Source organism: Cydia strobilella, chromosome 1 (genome assembly GCF_947568885.1).
Source record: "Cydia strobilella chromosome 1, ilCydStro3.1, whole genome shotgun sequence".
In the NCBI taxonomy this organism is placed as follows: Eukaryota; Metazoa; Arthropoda; class Insecta; order Lepidoptera; family Tortricidae; genus Cydia; species Cydia strobilella.
Window position 1 is genome coordinate 9,547,057 of NC_086041.1, and position 22,440 is coordinate 9,569,496.

At 33.7% G+C, this 22,440-nt stretch overlaps 2 protein-coding genes across 3 annotated transcripts; both read right to left on the bottom strand.

The window, feature by feature from the left end:
* Positions 1–833: 833 nt before the first annotated feature.
* Positions 834–6,326, bottom strand: LOC134747809 (vesicle-associated membrane protein 2-like). The gene is made up of 7 exons (XM_063682450.1): positions 6,304–6,326; positions 4,404–4,578; positions 3,071–3,149; positions 2,916–2,995; positions 2,587–2,638; positions 1,446–1,562; positions 834–907 (listed from the first exon to the last, which is right to left on the bottom strand). Coding segments are annotated over exons 1-7 (528 nt in total). The 3' UTR covers positions 834–905.
* A 1,517-nt stretch (positions 6,327–7,843) lies between these two features.
* Positions 7,844–15,478, bottom strand: LOC134740776 (neuronal synaptobrevin-like). 2 transcript variants are annotated; one of them, XR_010127834.1, is made up of 7 exons: positions 15,256–15,477; positions 13,043–13,184; positions 12,630–12,708; positions 12,185–12,264; positions 11,808–11,859; positions 10,632–10,753; positions 7,844–9,987 (listed from the first exon to the last, which is right to left on the bottom strand). XR_010127834.1 is itself a non-coding variant. In XM_063673388.1 (6 exons), coding segments are annotated over exons 1-6 (384 nt in total). In that variant the 5' UTR covers positions 15,258–15,478; the 3' UTR covers positions 10,631–10,724. The 2 variants fall into 2 exon arrangements, 1 of the variants encoding a protein (XP_063529458.1); XM_063673388.1 differs by lacking the exon at positions 7,844–9,987 and having other exon boundaries at positions 10,631–10,753; positions 15,256–15,478.
* Positions 15,479–22,440: the final 6,962 nt, after the last annotated feature.

The window sequence follows — 22,440 nt, forward strand, 5'->3', positions numbered from 1 at the left end:
GAGACGCCTTGACTGTTATTTGCTGTACAAAAAAGTTTCCCAATTTTTGAGGGGGAGGGGAACGTCAAATGTATACGTAACGTCAAAATAGCCATGTCAGATAAACGTCAGTCCATATATTGCGTGTGACCATTGGCCGACTATTTTCGACAGAGGGGAACGCCTGTTAATGGCTACTCCGTTTGGTTATATCCTCTAAGGGTGTGATAGACGGGCGAGTAAGTTCGCGGACTTATACAGCAGAGCTTCAGGACCTTTCTCACCTACTTATACTCATTCTAAGTAAGCGTAATTTAAAACCACAGGGCAAGTTTGTCGACAATCCAAAATGTTTGAATTTTTCTTTTAGCCAGCTTTGGCTCGTACGCTTGTCATTGTCATTGCCGCGAGTCGCGAGCAACCATCTATCTATCACCCCCTTAAGTTCTCACAGTTAAGGTCATATGATGGTGTCGTTACATTTCACTCAAGTGCTTAGCAATAGTTCTCATCCAGTTTGCGTACCGATTGTGGAAGCGGTATTAAATGAACAGTGCGCAATTAATTATTGTCGTTTTTATCACATTTTTGACGAAACTGGACGGTCTCCATTTCATAATTTTGAAAAATAAGACATACTAAACTTCATTTCTGTTGTGTAATTTAATGTACCTACCCAATTTAAGGCATTTCTTAGTATTGGATAGCCAATTTGAATATTTTTAATAAGTCAATACGAGTAATCTTTAAGAAAAGACAAGATTAAACTATGTTCACGAGTTAAGAATTGACTGAAATTAAATGATGTAATTTGGGGTCGTTTTTACTGCATATTTTTTAATTAAATAATTAGGCGCAGTATCCTGTTCATTTTAATTAACAGCACGTTTTGGCTACATGTTCTTGAGCACGGGTCTCCGTTAGGATTCTGTAAAAAAGAAACATAATCGATCAATAACTAATCCTTATTGAGTAGGTAATGTTTCATGTCATGAAGCTTTCTAGTAGGAAACATTCTGAAAGTAGATATATAAAATAGCCTAAAGGTATCATAAGTTTTGATATCCATTTAAAATTATTAGGCGCTTTCTTTTTGTATAGTATGATATTTAAATACCTAAATAGATCTCATGCTAAATATTTTTTCGGTTACATCTGAATAAAGACCGAGATATAATGTTTAACCTTTAACCTGAATAAACAAAAGTGTCAGTACCTGCGACATAACAAGTGGGAAGGGTCAGCCTAATAATAGTGCCCATAAAACAATTAACTTATGAGTGTCTATTTTATACTTTTTTTGTAAACAACATGAGTTTTCATATTTTGGCCTCGTTTTATTTCTGCAAATTATCAATTGTAATATTTGCGCACGACATAAATGTAATAATCTGAGTACATGTGAATTTCTATTCTTTGCATCTTTTCTTCGAGTATTTATTTCGTGTACTTCGAGTAATGCTTACATTTGCCAGCCGCGGGTGCTGGAGGTGGGGTGCCCTCGACTGGCGCAGCCGGGCCTGGCGCTGCTGGCGCTGGTGCCGCCTGCACCGCCGCCGGGGTGTCGCCTCCACTGTACCGGACTGAGACAAAATATATTAACTACTACTACACACACATCCGCGGTTTATTTCACTTGAACACATAAATCTCACACCACTTATGGCATCTGGGCAATGTGTCTGAGTGAACTAGCCAAATTATTTTGGAGTCAGTACTCTCATCACACATATCATACTTTAGTACAGTAACGATTTATCGTTGTGACTTCATCCTTGAAATCTTAATAAAGGTCATTAAAAAGGTACTATGTAGAAAGGTAATGTCGTTTCCTATTAATTTCACCAATTGTGTAACATGCCACGAATGCCTAAATAACATTTGGAAAAAAGGTTTATCAAGACCCTTGGTAAAAGACAAATACCTATTTTGCCACATTTTTGCATAAGTGTACTGTCTCCATAATCTGCACTATATTATTTCTAAAGACTACTGGGTGATTCTACTGATACCAGCATGATGTAATTAAGATTTAAACACTTTCTTCACAGTATTACAGTATATATAAATCTTTTAGGATGATGATTTCGCCTATAACTAAAAAAAAGTAAATACTAAAAAAACTTTTGAATTACTTGTAATCACTAAGGTTTCTCTATAAACAAGTTAGCAATGAATCCATGTGTTTTTTAAAGTTTGTTAAATACATCACAGTTGCCAAATATGCTAAATCAATACAATCACCTACACTACAAATAGGTATATTATACTTTAAAAAAACACGTGTAGATTATGATTATGTAATATATGTGTCATTTAAAAATAAGAATAAAATCTTCAAGCAGCGATTATGGTAATTATATACGTATCAAGCTCAACGTATAAGTTGTAGTGTGTCAATATATAAATTTATATGCTCGAATTGTTTGGCTAAAATGCAAATATAAGATTAGATGATAGGTATAATAGATATAATTGCGGAAACCATTTTGAACCTCATACGACTAAGTGAATATTTTCTAAACTTTCACCCAAGATACGAAAAATCTTGTGCTTAAAAAAAGATGGGATTACTTAAACGAGAAATAATTGTTCGTAGCGACTCACCATACAGAATACCTATTATTATGAGTCCGATTACTCCCATTATTATCATCATCTGAAATACGTTACAATATCTAGTTTATTTATTTGAATGACAGGTAACACTCTTTTACTTTTCAATTAAATTATTATATTGTTATTTTTATACACCCGTTTAATTAAAAAAACCATTAATACCCCTTTAACAAACATGGTAATTTATGATTTAATATTTGTGTATTAGGCATTTTATTGCAAATTTTAACAGGAAACAGTCTCATTTACGCCCCAGAAATGTGTATTTATGAATTTAGTGTGCCAATAAAATAAATTAGGTACTATTTTTATGATACCTTGAGATTTTCTAGCCAGAACTTGTTCTTGAGACTGGCCGCTTGGCTCTTGAATGCAGAAGCGCCGTCCTCTAAAGCCTCTGTAAATAAATTTAAAATTGTATTTTATAGTTACTGTCTTCAATTTAATATTTTAAAGTTAATTAATACTTTACCAGCTCTTTCGCTGAGATCCGATATCAAATGATCCCTCTCCAAGACTTTGTCCATATTTGTTTTCATTATATCTACCACCTGAAAAGATATCATACAAAAAAGTTGAACACACCATTAAACATTTATAAATCAACAATAACTTGCCCGAGATTTTGTTTCGATTAATTTTGGATAACATTGAGATATTATGTATTAATGAAGAAACCGAATCCCTTGTACCTATCATTGTTGAAAATAGAAACTTCAGACAAAAGATACTTAATATTAAATTGAAAAAAAATCATAATTTTGCAATACATCTACTAATGTTAAATATATTTTATGCCACTTTTTTTAAGGTAAAAATACATCGTCGATAAAACATGTCCTAAGACTTATAATTGAACTTCTTAAATAAACCTCACGTCTTAAATCGTAGTAAGTAACTGGCAACATTTATCATTTTTAACCGACTTCAATTTCATAGAAGGAGGAGGTTCTGTATTCGGTTGTGGCTATGTTTTTTTTTTTTTTTTTTTTTTTTTTTTTTTTTTTTTTTTTTTTTTATGTTCACCGATTATTCCGAGACCCGTGGTCCGATTTGAGTAATTCTTTTTTTGTTCGAAAGGAGCTACTTCCAAGTTGGTCCCATATTAATCTGGTTCTGATCTGATGACGGGATCCCTGAGGAATTGAGGGATCTCCTCAATTTTTAAAGGCACATGTATGGTGATTTGGGTGTTTTCATAAGCAACTTTATATATTGTAACATTGTGTTTCTGCGCCATACATTTTCTATGCAAGAAATAAATTAGCGTTATATTCTATTTCCTATAACAAACTGTAGTGTATGCCTTTGAAGCCATATTAGGTATGTTAAATATCTACCTGATAACAAGACTTTAGGAATAACCTACTTATGGTAATATATAAGTGGACTTACGTTAATCGATCCCGTCTCGGTGTATTAAGGGGCCCACAGACTATCAGTCCGCCGGACGATATCGGCCTGTCAGTTAGAACAAAAATTTGACAGCTCCGAACAACTGACAGGCCGATATCGTCCGGCGGACTGATAGTCAGTGGACCCCTTTAGCGTCATACTTATTTAACGTTAGGTTCTTTACCTATGACGCTATTGTTTTATTAGACAATGCTTGATGGTAGGTATATCAATGTATATATATATATATATATATATATTTATGTCTGCTGGAGCCGCCGATTCGCAGTCTGCTGCAGCATGGTGCAGGGCCCGTCTAGCAGCTCGCCAGTGGGCCTGATTGCGATATTAACAGCAGGCCTGGTGCAACCACAGCACCGTGTTGTTAAGTTTGCAAATGGCTGACGTACCTCATCGACTTGCGCTTGTGTCTGCTGCAGCCGCCGCTGTGCTGCCTGCTGCTGCATAGTGTGGGGCCCGCCCAGCAGCTCGCCATCGGGCCCGTACTGCGGTTCGCGCGGCTTCGGAGGCCCTGGCGGACCCGGTGGCGGGGCGGCCGCTGCTTCCGCATCCTTTTCCTTGCCCCTAAAATAAATCAGTAATACAATATTATGTGATTCAATAGGTTCATATTAATTTGGCCACTTAAAAACCAAACCAACCAATTTTGTATACTTGGGTGTTTATAACCATTAACCATTCCCGAATCATCATAACTGATGTGGTTCCTCCTCGAATTAAATATTAACATTTCTCATTTATTCTTATGGCAACTAAACTATCCGACATCTGAAATTAGTTGGAGTCATTCTCACGAATCCACCTTGCTAAACTTAGCGAGAAGTAAAGCCATAAATAGGAAAAAAATAATATCTCACGATCATTGAGATTAATTGTATTGTGCATATACTTTATATATTGTATAATCATAATATTTTTTTTAAATTATAATACGGTGCTGTGGTACGTCATACCGTTATCGACATGGACTTACATTGATTTTATTCATCCTTGCACTATTCAAACGTCAATTCAGTACTTGGGTACACAGTTGCTCTCGTCGATCTGGGGTATGTGTATGTATTGAATATTTGTTGTTATTAGATAAGGCATTTTTGTGTTTATAACTTTGAAAGTAACTACGGATTTACATAATCCTACCATTCCAACACTTTTTGGCGGTGTGTTGTGTGTGCTTAGTAATAAATATAAGAAGCACTTCGCACTTCACTATTGGAAAACTTTCTATTATCAAACGGTTGTTTGAACAACTTTAAATTTATGTACACACGTTTATCTATACGAGTAGTAAATAATTCGTTTGGCTGTTATAAAGCTGAGCACCATTATCCATGGACTCCCAATATCCCATTCCTGTGGCCAGTTATTGGATTAGTAGTACATTTAGGTTGACTGGTATGCGTTATGGCGTTAAGTCCGCCTTTTGTGCTGTAAGGTTTTTTTTTCTTTCGCGCAATTAAGGTTAAATAAATAAATAACTAAATCCTCTTGTTATTAAAAGTGGGTTACTAAATACAAAAAATTGCTGTCAGTTTCGAATCGAAATCAATTTAGTAAATCATTCTTCACAAAACAGTTAACATGCGACCGTTTTATGATTTTCATCGGCAGTTTCACTCCATCAAATGTTGTTTTCTGTGAGCAAAATGCTTGAATTATTACGAATAAAACCCTAAATCACTATGTAGGTAGTGTGCCTATGACTGAACTGAACTAAATTTTTATACTATAGGTATATCTTGACTGTACTTTCAATAAACAATTTAGGGAAAAGTACTCGTATCGTTATTTATGGAATGGGGTTAAATAATATCAGAATGGAAATAGTACAACAAATCTACTTGATCTCAAATTTTAATTCCTTATCGTAAAAAATAGAAAAAAACGTAACGTGAAAGTAAAATGCACTAGAGCAGAAACGTATACCTTCCTGCACACTCCAAAGAACAACAATGACCCACTTTCAGAGCATGAGAAATGAAAAAGAATTTTCCCGACAGAGCCCCACAAGATCCCGACGAATTAAGACCTTATAGTATAGTCTTTTTTAATATCATCTAATGAAGATTTTAATGGCTTGAATTTTAATTTACAATAGTTATTTTCTTAGTAAACCCGACAGTTGATAGGAGAAGATAGTTCAAAAACAAAACAAAAAATCTAAATCGATACTCATCGTTCGAAAATCGTTGAAGAAATACTTGTGAAGTTTCAAACCTTGAATAAAAAGTCAATAAGCGTAAGTTTTTCTATTATAGGTCTGACAGGTGTCAGCCCTTATTCACGTACCTGCCAGGACCAAAATTATTCATCTCGAAGTCATAATTGAGTGATAGAAACCGAAAGAAAATATGTCATTGGAGCGTACTGTGCCGTAATATTCGCTAATCAATACAAAAATTGGCAAATTGCCAGTTGACGTCACCATACTAGAACAAAGTTTTCATTACACACTATATATTTATTAACTATTTTTAGTTTAATCCAACTATACAAATAACGACAGTGTTTAAAACCATAAGGCTCAAATCCGCAGACCAAAACTTCACTTCACAATGCGTCAAAAACTACTGCAGTTTAACTTGACATACTTAAGTTTGCAACGAAATATTATGTTCTAAGGCTAAACCCAATAAGAACCATTAATTCATAGACTCTTGAATAGGTACTGTTTATCAATTTTGTAATAAGCTATTAAACATTTGAAGAGAAATTCTTAAATTCACGTATAAACTTTATTGATAGACAACAAACAACATTAAAAAGTTTTGATTACTCGAAATTTGATTAGATAAGACATGTTAATCTGGTTTAATTACTCACATTTTGCGTATTTTCCGCGGTATCCAAGAGCTGCAACTGCCCGGTACTAACTAGGAAAAGCGGGAGCAGACTGGCTGGCGACACTACGGCACCAAATGACGCAGAGCGCTGAAACGGCCCTGACCACATACACTGAAAAACTAACTCCACTACCTCCCTCTCTTTCACTACCAGCAGTGTAATATCGAGTGACTGAGATGGGGCAACAATAGTTTCAAAATGCGGTTTTCGGAGTAGTGCTCTTGTTTTTATGTACTGATGTGCAAGACCGCCAAAAGCGAAATAATAGAGATGATACTTTTCAACTAGTGATGTGCTGTATCGACAAATTAGTGGCTTATATTAAATAACACTTCAGCTATGTCTATAGCTTAGGTAGTGTAAAGAAATCGCGAGAATGCTTACTATGAGTTAACTAGTGGGACATTTGAGTATATAATGATAACTGAAACAAAGTACATGTATTATGTACCTAACAATAGGTATCGGTATAGTTTTTAGTTACGCAGCAGTAGTATTTAAGCAGAACCATACGACTCTCGGCCTAATAAGTACCTATTGTGCACTTCTATTTTTTCTAGACTGTTGATGGAGCAATGTTTTTCGAGCGTGTGTGTATCTAAATATGTATACATCTTAATATTTTGCAAGCCTAAAGCTTACGCAGTTTGATGGAGTTGTAAAGGTAGGATTTAGAAAAGTTGTCAGTCCTAACTGCAGTTGTTTTCTTTCGCCTTGTTCTGCTTATCATTTATTTCCTTTTTTGTACGAAAAATTAATTTACTACTTCTAACATTTTATTTTAAGTTATGTGCAAGGGAAACCCTAAAAATTTTTTCGTAAACAAAACCACACATCAAAATATTTGATGTCAGATTTTTTTCTAGAGTCCGTTTTTCATTAACCTGCTAGGTATCTTGATAAGATTCAAGATTTGCTTCTTTAGTCAAACGTAATTCAATAAAAAAGGTAATCATGATGAAATTAGGAGGAAATAAAACAACTCTTTAATTATGTAATCATTTTAATCACATTATTGTATAACCTAAAACTGTTGACTTCTTGTATTCTATTACATATAATAGACACCTATGAAAATGTCGTCAAACGACGCCCTCGCTTTACAGATATTAAAAAAATAAGAACAGTTTTCACCCTTAAAAGTTTAGTGTTTCAGGCCAAAAATAATTCCAAGATTAAATATGTACAATCACAACATCATAAATTTAAATTGTAAGTATTTTATTTCTATTCGTTGAATCAGAAAATTTTTAATATAAATAGGTATAACTCTATAAAACATTGAATTTGTTTATTGATATGATTTTAGTTATTAAAAACAACATGAAGGTCGAAAGTTTTAAGTATGTATTTCATTATTTACAAATTTAGGTTCGATATTTTGTTTTGGGGCACCTCTGATCGTTCTGCTTGTAAGAAATGTGATTTCCATTAGCTTTATAGATTACAGAAATATCACTAGATATGTATTCTTAAAGATTTAAACGAAGTTGATAAACTATTTTAATAATAATAATCCGTTAAACATAAGTGCATTTAAAGGTATTAGACTCAATTAATATATATATAATATTATGTGATATGCACAACACCGAAAAGATAAAAGTTGTAGAATACCATAACATGTCCCATTTTATAGATTACAGTAGATACACGCATCATTCCACAGTTATTGATAAAGAACTAATATTGTCAATGGCACCATATTGTTAATCTATACTTACAATTTTCATCTAAATTTAATATTCTAAAGCAAATAACAGCTAAGTACTGCAATAATTGCAAAACTAACTGACAATCGAATTCTAAGATCGTCTAACTCATAGGGTGAAAATATCTAGTTCGTATAAAATTGAAGGCACAAGAATAAATGAAAGCAAACTTTAAAATTACTCCTACGATTTACACAAAAATTGTAAATACAGTCCATTTTAATCCAAATAATTTTAAGTTAGATATTGCTAAAGAATTTACCTCAAGTAAAGATTTTTTTCTGAATTTTAAAGTAAATTTCTAATTGACATTTGCTAGTAGCAAATCATTATACAGCCTTAATAATGTGTAACATATACATTGCAAATAATTGACTTCAAGAGGCTCCATAATCTGGCGGCAGGTAGGTCCACATCCCTTTCCCACAGCTACTTACATATTCCGACTACATCGGTGAATTAGTAAAGAGCGGATATGCAATTTTATAGGTATTGTACTTGTTATATTATGAGACTAAATATTAAACAAGATTTACCTTAATTCTATATACCTATCACTTAATAATTCAATTCCATTTATTTCTATTTCGGCTAACTTTGGTGTCACGATTTTACATTTCGTATTTTGTTGCATTTAAATTGTTTAACAAGTTAAATTGGTTATTTATATAATCCTGTTTTCATACATGAGTTATAGTAATAATAATGCTATATTAATATTGATAAACGTTCCACTACGTTTGGAAGGACTCGCTTACTAATATAAGTATCTCTTTGATTCTTTTAGAGCATTCATAGGTCGATTTAGAGTCAAAATTAAAGCAGCGTCACAGCGAGGTCTCAAATCATAACTTAAATGTTACACTTATTTAGGACTTGTAAATAGTATCCTAGAACAAGGCACGCAAATAAATTTAAATTTTACAAATAAAATAATAAGAAATATTACAATCTTACAACGGGTACCTAAGCGAAGTTAGTAAGTACCTTAGTCATTTAAGTTGTTTGGCTTTAGGTAACGTCATGTTAACCCTTTAAATATTTGATATTGAATTTTTTAAGTATCTAAGTAATACGAATTTCATAAGGTTATTATTTACCCCAAATTTTGTTCCATTGTTAGGTATTCTAGATTGTAAAGATGCTACCTAATTTATTAAGTAGATAAATAGTAGAATATAAAGTACCTAGTTTATACCGTCAGATGACAACAAAAACTCACTAATTACCACCAAAAATTCATAGCCATAGTGAACCGTATTATTATCTGAATAACCTTGATTTTTGTTTAATTATTTTTTAGTAATTAGTGAGTTTTGGTTGTCTTCTGACGATACGTAGCATGTGTTTGAAGACAGCTTCACGGTTTAAGTAGAACCCAACAGATGCGATGAATAAATAACTTACATGTATTTTCCTGAAACATAAATAAGAACGATGCGATTAATTTAAAATACACCCGAAATATGCTCTCCTAACATCTCTTTACGGGTAATGTCTGTACTTAGAATTAAGTATACTTAAGCGTATTGAGTAAAACTTGTGGGACTCTTTTATGTAGGTAAGTAACTACCTACACCTACAGTACCTACCTAGTTATTTTGTTAATGAACATCAATAAATAAGCAAAAATAATTATAGTTACCTATGCATAAAAATAACGTAAACGGAGTTCATATCTTACCAGAGGGTCCACTGTTTATGTTACCTAGTTATACGTAGTATTTAGGAATAACAATGTTAAAAAGGTGTTATAGGAAAGCGTAAAGTGTATAAAAAGATATTAACAAAGATTAAAATTGAATTGTGTTGTAAATTACGAATGAGTGCTACTATGATCGATTAATACCCGAAATTGTAGAAAAGTTGCATTAAGTACCTAGGTACGTTACACGGTTATGTTATTATGTTGATCTGTATGTGTGTTTAAAATATATTACTCACCTTGGGTTTACCAGTTTCATGCAACATGTAACTAAAGCTTCATTCATGCGCAAGCATTGTAAGTTCAAGAAGGAAGGAAGTCAAAGTGGCAAAGACGGAAGGACTAACATTACTCACAATGAATAGTATTAGCGGACATAGTGATATTGCTGGCTATGCCCGATATACCCGCTGGGATGCCAGTCATAGTCGGGGTGCCACGGTATCGAACTAACCAAACATTTGTTTAATGTTATCACCTGCAAACAGCCATAAGCAAAACATTGCCTCGAAGCAGCTACCCTCTATCTCACGGATAGTGTTGTTTTACTCCAACTAAATTTAGCACTAGAAGGGTAAGACGCTACGACCATGTCACCAATGTAGAAACAGGCAGCAGGGCAAACATTAACATGTTACTGTTAGAAGCAATAGAACAAATTAAATTATTTACAGAAAATACTTTAATTTGCTTTTATTTCAGTTTATTAACATGTTAATTACAATTTTGTGTATTACCTTATGATAACCTTAAAGGAATCGATATGTTATATTTACCTAAATGTTTTCGTTAAAGCATTTGTAAGCCCGATTATACTCGTCGAACAAAAGCCAAACATATAACAAAACACTTTAAATGTGTGTAAATAATAAATAAATAAGTGTGTTTAAGTGTGTATAAGTGTCGGATAATGTTGTAACTGTTGTAATTTAAAGAGATAAGATAAAAGATATTTATTCATGACGATCACAACACATGTACGAACCTGTACAGACGACAACAGCAAGAAAAGAAGAAATCATTAAGTGCATCACGAAATGGACCCAACTCAGCATAATGCTAGCTATAAAGCCAGCGGTCTTCCGTAGTGCCCATTCGGTGATGCCACGACAGATAAACACATAAAGATACATATTAAAATATACAAAAATACACAAAAGGAATAATTAAGAAAACGAACAAACCAAAAAATATATATCATATACCTATAATTTCGTATAAAAATATAAAAAGGGGTATATCGAGATGCCATGAGAATTTCAATACAATAAAAAAATTCTCACAGCTGGGAAAGAAATTTGCAAAATACCCAATAAAATAATATTTACATTACAGCCAATCATAACATATAGTTATAGCGAGTCTAGGTAATAGAGTTGAAACTGACATATGAAACATAGCAACCAATTAAAATTTTACTGGAAGTATTGTTTCAACTCTTCCTGCTTAATAAAACTACCTTTATGTTAACTAAGCTTTGGTCACTCGACAACATTGAGGATGTTATTTTTACTAGGTATATCATGACTTACCAAACAGCAGGCCTATTATGACGATTCCAATCACTCCCATTATTATCATCATCTGTAATCAAATGTAATATAATGTAAATATTTGAAAATGTAAAGGCGGGATTCCACCAGTATGCGGCACTGTGCGGCACGAGCATATTTAATTCAAAAATGCTTGTGCCGCACAGTGACGCACATTGGTGGAATCCCACCATAAGGGCGGTACTGTTAAATTTATTTTTTGTAGAATGGTGCTGTGTAAGAACGTCGGCTATTGAATTACTTTTTGACTTCTCAAAATGTAGTGGTGACATTCGACATGTACAAACTTAATGTTGTTTATTAATTTTGCTGTCGACTTATAGTTACTTATCTATTTAAAAAAACCTCAATATTACCTTTAGGTTTTGAAGCCAGAATTTGTTCTTTAAGCTCTTAGCCTGTTGTTCAAACTGCGACGCACCGTACTGGAGTGCATCTATATAGGAAATCATTACATATTTGTATCACTGAATGAATGTTAGCTGCAGATTAATTAAAAATAATTTTCAATAAACAAATTATAGCAAACTTTGTAATTAATTAATTATTTTAAAATTTGAATATTTGAGATTTGATTTGATGATTCGAGATTTTATTGTAATGTCTCGTAACTGCATAACTACTGAAGGGAAAGCTTTTGCATAAATATGTATTTATGTATTAAATATATTAATAACGGGTCACTCACGTGTTTTAAGTCGAAAACGCTCGACATGTGACTCGGCACGTGAGTGACCCGTTATTAATATATTTAATATGTCTATGTCTCACGGAAGTTTTGTTATGTATTTATGTAGTTACCGGCTCTGTCATCTAGTTCTGATAACTTCGCGTCTCTTTCCAGGACTTTATCGACGTTGGTTTTCATAATGTCCACCACCTAGAATATAAAGTAAAATGTATAATGTTAGAGATTTTTTTACGTAACAACGCAATATATTGTTGTTTTGCAAGATATACAGGACGGAGGACAGAAACTGTTGATTTTGAGATCTGACAATGAATTGATTAAAAGTACAAGTATGTATTACATCACTATTAGCGCTGTCTTAAACGACTCTTGATAGAGATATAGCAAGTTTTTGCAATTTAGTTGTGATTAGACAATTGGTCACTAATAATCGGTTGCAGGGATTAAGTAGTTAACATTAAGTTTAGAAATGAGCGAATCTAGCGCACTCTTATGCTATGTCACTATGTGTAGGTGTAGGTACCTCGTCAACTTGCGCCTGCGTCTGCTGAAGCCTACGTTGCGCGGCCACCTGCTGCATGTTCCGCGGCCCGCCAATGATTTCCCCGTCAGGGCCCGTCTGCGGCTCCGTCGGCGGCATGCCAGGGGGTCCTTCTGGAGCAGCCCTGGAATTTGTATGCAACGTAGGTTTTGATCACTTACTAGGTTTTACTATACCTAGATAGTTAAACGTCAATTTGACACTTTTCTTTTTAGGGTTCCGTACCCAAAGGGTAACAACGGGACCCTATTACTAAGTCTCCTCTGTCCGTCTGTCGGTCTGTCTGTCACCAAGCTGTATCTCATGAACCCTGATAGCTAAACAGTTGAAATAATGTATTTCTGTTGCCGCTATAACAACAAACACTAAGAAGTAGGGTTCCGCTCAGCGGGCGAATGGCGAATCTGACTCGCGCTTGTCCGGGTTTTTTAACTGGTATTAAGTAATCCATAAACAGCTATTTAAAGATACGAAAAATTACTAGGAAAATATATTTCTTAATAGAAATGTATTCGTAATGGCCGATTCATAAATAAACAGCTTTTATGTCAAATGTATTGTAAATATTAACGATTAATTTCTAAATATATCATTATATACAATTTCTTATAGTCTGGCAAACACGACTTATCAGTCAATAAGAAACAAAATATAAACGTCGTCAAACAATGGCGACAAAAGTCAATACAATAAGTTCAAACGCAGACAGCTTTCAACGCGTACGGTCAAGGTTATCGACATGTCTGAACATATGATTACAGTCACAAGTCTGAAGAATTAAATATATATTAGCAGTAAGTTTATAACTTAGAGAACGAATCATATTACTTTATTAAATATTTTAGTTCGTAGCAGTAAATTTATTTAGTAACAAATCGATGTACTTTTATGCATGTAAATTAACTAAATAGGTATCAAACATATCAAATATATTAATAACGGGTCACTCATGTATTTTAAGTCAAAAACGCTTAACATGTTTCACTCCGTACCATCGTAAATAGGTATCATCGGATTTTTCAATAGGTACATTACATCTGCATAAGCATTATGACAAAGTTCATCGATCGTCCAGGTATTCAATAGATTTTCCAGTCAGCAGGTTGTGGTAAACTTAATGATAGGTTAAGGACAGTCATGCTAATCAATATGCCACGTCACGTCATTACAAAATTGCACGTCATACAGTCAATTCGTTGGCAAGATAAGTAAATGTCAAAACAGTAATGGGCAATTTTAAATTATCAATTCGAAGTTTATTATTATGATTAAAATATGTAAAATATGTTGACAACTTTTTATGAAATAAAACGGATTTTAGATTTAAAAAAAGATTGTTACTAACCTTTAAACAGTTAAATTAGTTATTAAAGTACTAACTGTCAAATGATATTAAATAATTCTCCTATTTCATTAAATTTAAATATTTACTTACAATTCTACTTAATTAAATAATCAAAACCAAGATAACAATAGTAAAAATCTCAAGTTGATGCAATTTTATTTTATTAAGCACACTGAACAGATATTGTACAATAGCATAAAAAAACTTGATGCTGATTTAATAAAATATATTTATTTATTTTATTCGTTAATCTGTTTACCAAAAGGCATAGAAAATCTCTTACAATAGCAACAGGTACACCTATCTATATTTATGTAGTTTTACACAATGTTTTTGGCAAAGGGTGTAACAGCTTTCATTCAAGACCATATACATTGGAAAGTTGCCAATGGAAATTAAAATGAAACATACATTCTAGAAACCACAAAACTATCCAACGGGAATAAATCAAATTATTTTATGAAATATTTTGATTTGTGTTTTTTTTAAGTAGTCACACTACTATATTTAAATTAAAAACTGAAATAGATATCACACACTAAAGAAAAAGTGACCAAGTCCACCGGTGCAGTGGCTGAGGCGGGAAACGAACCCTCGTCTTCAGCTTACACGGCTAACGTCCAAAATTATTATTACCCTTAAATTATTTAATAAATTAAATCAAATTTGGAGGTACCTATATAGTTTAGCTATACCAATATTTGTGTATGGTATGACAGTTTTTGGCACTTGAAAAAATAAAGCAACAGTTCTTTATTAAAATATTCAACATGTGGATTTTCATAAATTATTTTTTTCAGTGTCACCGCTAGTTTTTTCATGCATTTTGCCTTTCTGAGATTTTACTTACATGTTTTTAATCTTCTTTAAGAATTTATTAGTGGAGCCGAAACCGATGATTTTTGTATGCAAGTATAGGCGGGAGGTGGGGAGCTTTCAACGGAGGCTTTCAGGCGCGCGCTGTTGCCGCAAAGCACGACTGAAGCCGGCCGCAGTGAACTCGCGAACACAACTGTTTCACGAGTTTTCCATATTTCGACTTATCAATAAAAATTGTAAACAAAGAATAATTATATAATTGCCTGCTGCCAGTTAGTGCACAGGGTACGACTAGTTAGAGAAATAAATCGGTAAAGAAGCTATTAGAGGCAGGCATGAGTAACATCAGTTGTAATTTTGCGATACCATTAATCATTGATGCATGTAATGCATGATGAAAAATCCCATGAGTGTTTGCAATACCTCTCACCGTTTGAATACCTACGCGGAAAAACATGTCATGTTCAAATCCGGCCTCCGCCACTGGAGGGCTTACAAGGAGCGGTACCCAACTGTCCGGCTCCGATTTGATTTATTTTTATATATGTTATGGAGTAGTCTAAAATAGCACACATATTTTTTTAGCTGCCCAAACTCAACCTACTGGGAGAAATTGGCCTCCAAAGTACTCAAAAGTGACAAAACCCTCTCTAACTTCTGTAGAGAGTTTTGTTCAAGCAAATTGATAGTTAATTACTGGTTTGAATATATGTTGTTGTGCAAAAATAATGGACACGTGTTTTGTTATTTTGGCTCACTCATATTTTACAAAAAAAAGTTTCATACTTCTCATCGTTTCACTCGAACTTCACTTTGGTTATTTGATTCGTTTTTTTTATCATGAAAACTGAAAACCTCACGCTAGTGAAGAATGTTGTCATGGTTGTTAACCGGTTTGGACACCATGACCTAGCATATTTTAAAACATCAAAGATCCTAAAAGTGTACATTTGAATAGCCTGTTAGGCGGTATCGTGGTGAACGCGGAGCTGAAGGCGCGCAGCAGCGTGTGGGCAGCACCGGGCGGGGCGGGCGACGTGAACACGGTTGTGAATAAAAGGGAGGTAAGTGAAGCGATGACAAGTATGAAACATTGAAGTGTTTTTTTTTTGTAAAATATGAGTTTGAGCCAAAATAACAAAATATATGTCTATTATTTTTTCATGTTCTCTAACATATAATCAAATAAGCAATTAACTGGAAATTTGCTTGAACAAAAAACTTTACAAAAGTTTACAGGGTTTTGTCACTTTTCAGTACTTTGGAGGCCAATTTCTCCCAGTAATAGGTTGAGTTTGGGCAGCTAAAAAAAATACATGCTTGTGTTTTAGACTACTCTATAACATATATAAAAATAAATTAAATCGAAGCCGGACAGTTGGGTTAGGTTAGGTTAGGTTAGGAAGGGTTTTCTTGGGTTTCCTTGGTTTCCTTGGTTTCCAGGGTTTCCTTGTTAGTCACTTTTTCTTTAGCGTATGACATCTATTTAAGTTTATAAAATAAGATTTTAATCAGAAAATGATTTTAATCTAAAAATCTCTAAATGAACTATTTCTTACATTTTCTATTACCTCTGTATAATGTTAACACAGCTTATTGTTTACTTTAAAGGAACTTATTTTCGATAAGAACATAGGTATTAGGTATTAATAATACGTAAATGAGCCGTTTTAAAATAATTTTAATATGTGACGTTTTCAACCAAAAGGTACCACATTGTCGCTTGTTGATAAGGTTGATTTCTAATTGAAGCAATATGGAAATAGCGCCTTACTGACAAGCGACAATAAGTACCCTTTTGGTTGAAAATGGCACATATGTTTGAGTCTCACGGGAGTTTTATAGTTAAAATAAGTATTAAGTACATCGTTACATCGTTTCCAACTTTAAGAACTCGGTAACTTCAATTGTTACTAAAATGACTAGACATGTTCCTTCCGTGTTGTTTCATGTTGTTTATCTTCATTAAATCTATTTTGGGCTTTTAATTTCATTCCAAGGTTCATTCCACTAGATCCTCGTGCACAATATTATCATAACCATCATGTTCTATGGCATACAAAAAAATGGTAATTCTTTAAAGTAAAAGGGACTGGCCCCAATCCTATAGTGAAACTGCCCCTGAATGAAGTGTACCTTTTTTGAAAATGAATTACTATTAGGTGCATTTGCCATCTTTAAAGAAATCTAACTACTAGTTTAGCTATAAAAAAATAAGAACAGTTTTTTTTAAATTATTTCTTTAGCCAAACCAAGGGGATTCTAGGCTTGGAATTTGGTAAAATTATATCTTATAACAAGATAAATAAACGCACCTAAGAAAGGTATACACTTCAGCCAGGGGGCCCAGGGGCAGTTTCATTATAGGATTGCGGCCAGACCCTTTGTGTCCTATAGGTATTAAACTATAACATTCTCTTCCCAAGTTGGTACAGATGTAGTATATAATTATTTTCCATCATATTTTCACGGAAACTTACCAACTGTCTTGCTATTTCAGTCAGCCTCGGTACAAAAACTACTGACATTGGCTGAACTAGCATGACAAATACGAACGTTTCCGAGAAAATACGATGGAAAACAATTATGCACTACATCAGTAAGCACTTATCCATCCGCCATTCCTCACGTGACGCATGCGTGGCTGCGCGGCGCGCATCGATCCTTGCGCACTCGTGGGGTAGGTCCGGGGGCCCATACACGTGCAGCGCTGCATCAATGAACTGTGCATGAATGTACCAATTAATGATTTTTCCTAGTAAAAGCAAATGAGACCACTGACTGCATGAATGTATTTATTAAAGAGTGTGGGAAATTGGGATTATTTTAATTTATAGAAGCATTTTCTGATGCGGTTTTGGTCTAAAATGTTTTTTTTATTTACTCCCTCATCAAAATGGCAGGTTAAATAATAGTAGTTTGTACTTCATTATTATAAGGTTTTACTGATTCAGATTGGCTGGTAAAATATAATAGGTTCCAAAAGTGTATCATTAAAATAAATTCAGCTTGATTAAAAGACAGTTGTTCGTATCGTATTACATAGGTATGCATGATTTACAAAAAAGACACAATACTTGCTGTTAGTTGATTCATTTAATACAAATTAGTACTCTGTTGCTTTTCTTTCTTCTGCCAACTCATCAGTCATTATCATCTAGCGTCTACACGTACAAAATTTTATCACCTATTTTAGATTTATGATGACAGTCGTGCGATTGAAATAAAAGAAATGCCCCCAACCGCAAACGAGCATACTATCGTCGAAAATTGGCTTTGTTACATCCGCATCTTCTGATTTGATCGGTTACAATCTTACAATCGAATCAAATGGGATCGGAGTCAATGTCCACACTACATTATTTAATTGACAATTTAATAAGATTATGCGAAAAATTGTCCCACCTGGACACTGCTTAAATCTTGCCAAATACGAAAAGACTATTCAACAGAGATTCCAACATACAAGTGTTCGAGTATTTAAACAGTCCGTAAAACATATTTTTTGTGGTAATGTCATAATAATTGTAAAAGTAAAAAAATCTCATTTAATATTTCACTTAGAAATCCAGAATAGTGCGGTAATTTTAATACTAGTAAATGTACTCAGAAGTTCTGCACTTTTATTTACGCTGTTTAAATCATCTTTTTTTTTAAATCGAAGGTAAGCCTGCAAGCTTGGAACTAGGAGTATAAGCCTGCAAGCTGTATCTTAAGTTGTTAACAATTCAGCGTCATCACTCATCATCGATTACGTACCTGCTGCAGCAAACGCATCTTTACTTGGCACAGGTAATAAGGGGTCAACAAAAGCCGATATAAAAAGTAGTGCTATATTAATCAGTGGGCAAAGCGATCAATCCGACCCGTTGAGCCTCCGCCCCGCTCCCACGCATCGACGCTCATACTTAAAAGCCTTAAACACTGTAATTAAAGATACACTACAAATAAATAAACGTATTAGGCGAGTGACTTATAATGCCTCCAAGTCCTGCTAATAAAATAAATGAAGAGTTGGCAATGAGAATCTCAGTACTATGCAGCAGGTATGGTAAAATAGTGTATGTGAGGAATTGACAGAAAAGTGCTTATAGTTAATGATAAGTACAGGAGCGACACATAATCTATCATATTTTTTCAGATACATTTGCATATTTTTTTGGTAAATTCTCAAAAACTACTTTAGCAACTTCGATGAAGTTTACAATTTAGGGGCGCATGAAAACGACAATTCAGACAAACTAGGGTACATTTTTAAAATGATTAGTTTGCTTGAGTTTTCGCGGTAGCCCGGTGGGTATTAAATTGTAATGATTCGATTTAATTTTTAAACCAGAGGCTAACGAGGGCGAAAAATCGATCTATCTAGGTTTTATTGTTGGTAAGATTAGCGTTTGAGTGTTTTCAAATAACAAATCCAATATTTATAACATACATTAATTGGTGGGTGTGAAATCCCCAATCCGCATTATGCTAACGTGGCTGCCTGTTGCCACGTGCTGTGGGACGTAAGTATAGGTACATATATATGATCGTGATGATGATACAATCATTGTTTATATGGTATAAAGTCTAATTTCACGAATTTTCGAATGAATGCCTGCAAAAAAAACAATATCCAACCTAGTTTTATTGGAAGATTAGTTTTAATATGATCTTCTTCTTTGTCGTTATACTCTTTGCAGTGTCGTGGTCTCGTAATCAACTGCTCACATCAGGCACAAATGTTGCTTGCCGTACGATTTCTTGATTTAATATGATAGCAAAGACTTAATGTAATGTAATTTAAAGAAATGTAAAATTTTAATTTCTATGTATTTACATTACCACCTATTAAATGTTGTGATGTTATACAGCGGCATACCTAATTAAGCAGCATTGGTATCCTTTGTTAATAACCTGTACCTATAAAAAACGATATTTGGAAATATTTTCAGTGGTAGTCATCACCAGTAAAACTAAATCAAAATATATGTACCTAGGTATGCAACAAACTTAAAAACTCACGAATTAAAAATTACACTTTTTATATTAATTATGTATAATATATGTTCATGATGCCTAAAAATAAATGTGTGTTATAACTGATATTTACCTACGTACTTACTGCTTATAAAATTTTAAAAAACAAACAAACAAGATCCGTTAAAGTATAGTTACCTGGTTTGTTCTCGGCGGGCCCGCCGCAGAGGCAATTGATTAGTCGGCGTCCTTTGTGCGCCGGCGCAGCCAACAACAACAATTTGCTCGCGGCCCGACCGCCCTAATTTTAATGGCCTTATAAAATTTATATTTAATGTATTTATCATCGGCGAGCGACAAGTGGATATGGCCTAACCGGCTACAGTCCTAAACTTCCATGTTACAACATTTGAACTTTGAATTTTTCTACAACTTTTTAACATTATGTAATACTTACCAGAGAATAGTAAATTAATAAAGATTATAAACGTACATACAATAGCGTGGGTCTCTTAATTGTTGTATGTTTTTTACTATTTTTGCATTTTCGTGCATAAATTATATGAAAACTGTCACCTTGCAGCTAAATCTAAGTTCAAAACTTGAAAACGTAACATTGAACGTACCTGTTCGCTGTATAGGAGCAAAATTACAATGAAATTAGTATTAAGTATTTAGTACAAAATACTAATTAATAAAATAGCGGTATATCCACACTAGCGCCGCGCTGCTCACGAAAGGTAAGCATTCGTATTGTCTTACGACGCGTACGCACGCGGCGAGCATTAGCGTTACGGAACCTCGCTGATTGGAGCGGCGTCTAAGCGTGCCAGGCTGACGGACATCAACATGTGATCAGATTACTTAGGTTTAGATACTTTGGCTTATGGTATTCCTAAACTCTAACAGCAGACAGGAAAACTTATAAATGTTTTACGAAGCTTTAATTATTTTATCGTTGATTCTTATCGTAAAAAATGTAACCCATTACCGACTGTTGCTTACGTTTAGTTATTACAATGGTAGTAAATTTAAAGTAATCATTTTTTAAATCCTAGGTTCTGCTCGTGATTAGTCTGGGTAGAATTAGTATTGCAATAGTACCCCGGGACTCGAATTAGCCTCATGCATGAAGTTTAAATATTTAAACGAAATATTGTTATTCGGATGTTTCTTACCGTTATATCATGTTACAAATGCATTTCCGTTATTAAATTATCATTTAATTGCTTAAAATAATAAATTTGCCCGCGAAATGCTAGTGAGCATACGCGCGAAACGGAACGTGACGTCACGCGTTCGACAGTTAGTTCACATAAGTGTCATTATTAGCAAACGTCAGTTGGACCATCCAACGTGTGACGTCATCACGCTATGTCGAAATCGCGCCAAAACTTATGAGCGTTTCAACCGCTCAAAAATTTTCAACATTTTAAATATTTTTTTTACAAAATAATGTGAAGATTTACAAAAGTATTTTTTTCCGGTGTTCAAACGATATAGATTACGAGTATGGTTACAAAATTACAAAAAAACATGCATGGAGCTAATTATTATTATCTCCATTCCAAAGGGTGTCAGGATAGGTACCTTAATACTTAATAAAAATGTTCGTATAAGAACTAATGACTTTAATTTATATTTATTTAGCACCATCTTCGCAAAGTGTAATTCCCGGCCGCAGGCAATTGTTTATTTCTTATAGTGGGGCAGAGCGCTCGAACAAATTGTCGTAAATGGGGACACGCTGGACAAAAGCACCAATTTTTTTTCAGGCACTTGTTAGGTCCATAGCTTTAAGTTTTTGATAGGAACCAACTCCTCCGTCGGTCATATTTAATTTTATGGCGGTCATTTTAATTATTATAATATCTCGAGTTCTAAGTTACTTAGAATCACAAACTTGGTGTCTAAATATACATATTTGAAGTCAGGGAATGCAACTAAATAATTGTTTTACCAATATCTTAGTTGCTAAATCACTTGAAAATACAAAATTGGTGTTTATTTATATATTTGGTTTATGTTAAAAAAACAATTATTAACGTTATTATATTTTTATTATTTGTTATTATAGAGGCTTTAGTAATACATAATCTGCGGAAATTTCAAGTATCTACATATTACGGTTCTAAAGATATACCGATTGTTAGGTATGAGCGGGCAAAAAAACGCCATAAAATTACGTTTCATGTATGAGAGCACTGTTTAATTTTTAATTTATTTTTATTTTTGTGAAAGTATGTTAAAGCAG

Excerpts from the sequence above, each read along its gene's own strand:
- LOC134747809 (XM_063682450.1), bottom strand. The coding sequence starts at position 6,326 with ATGAATAATTTTGGTCCTGGCAG. Across the intron at positions 4,579-6,303 it reads AATAATTTTGGTCCTGGCAG|GGGCAAGGAAAAGGATGCGG; the intron begins GTACGTGAATAA and ends GATTTATTTTAG. Across the intron at positions 3,150-4,403 it reads CACAAGCGCAAGTCGATGAG|GTGGTAGATATAATGAAAAC; the intron begins GTACGTCAGCCA and ends ATATCTTTTCAG.
- LOC134740776 (XM_063673388.1), bottom strand. Across the intron at positions 12,709-13,042 it reads CGCAGGCGCAAGTTGACGAG|GTGGTGGACATTATGAAAAC; the intron begins GTACCTACACCT and ends TTTATATTCTAG. Across the intron at positions 12,265-12,629 it reads AGAACTAGATGACAGAGCCG|ATGCACTCCAGTACGGTGCG; the intron begins GTAACTACATAA and ends TTTCCTATATAG.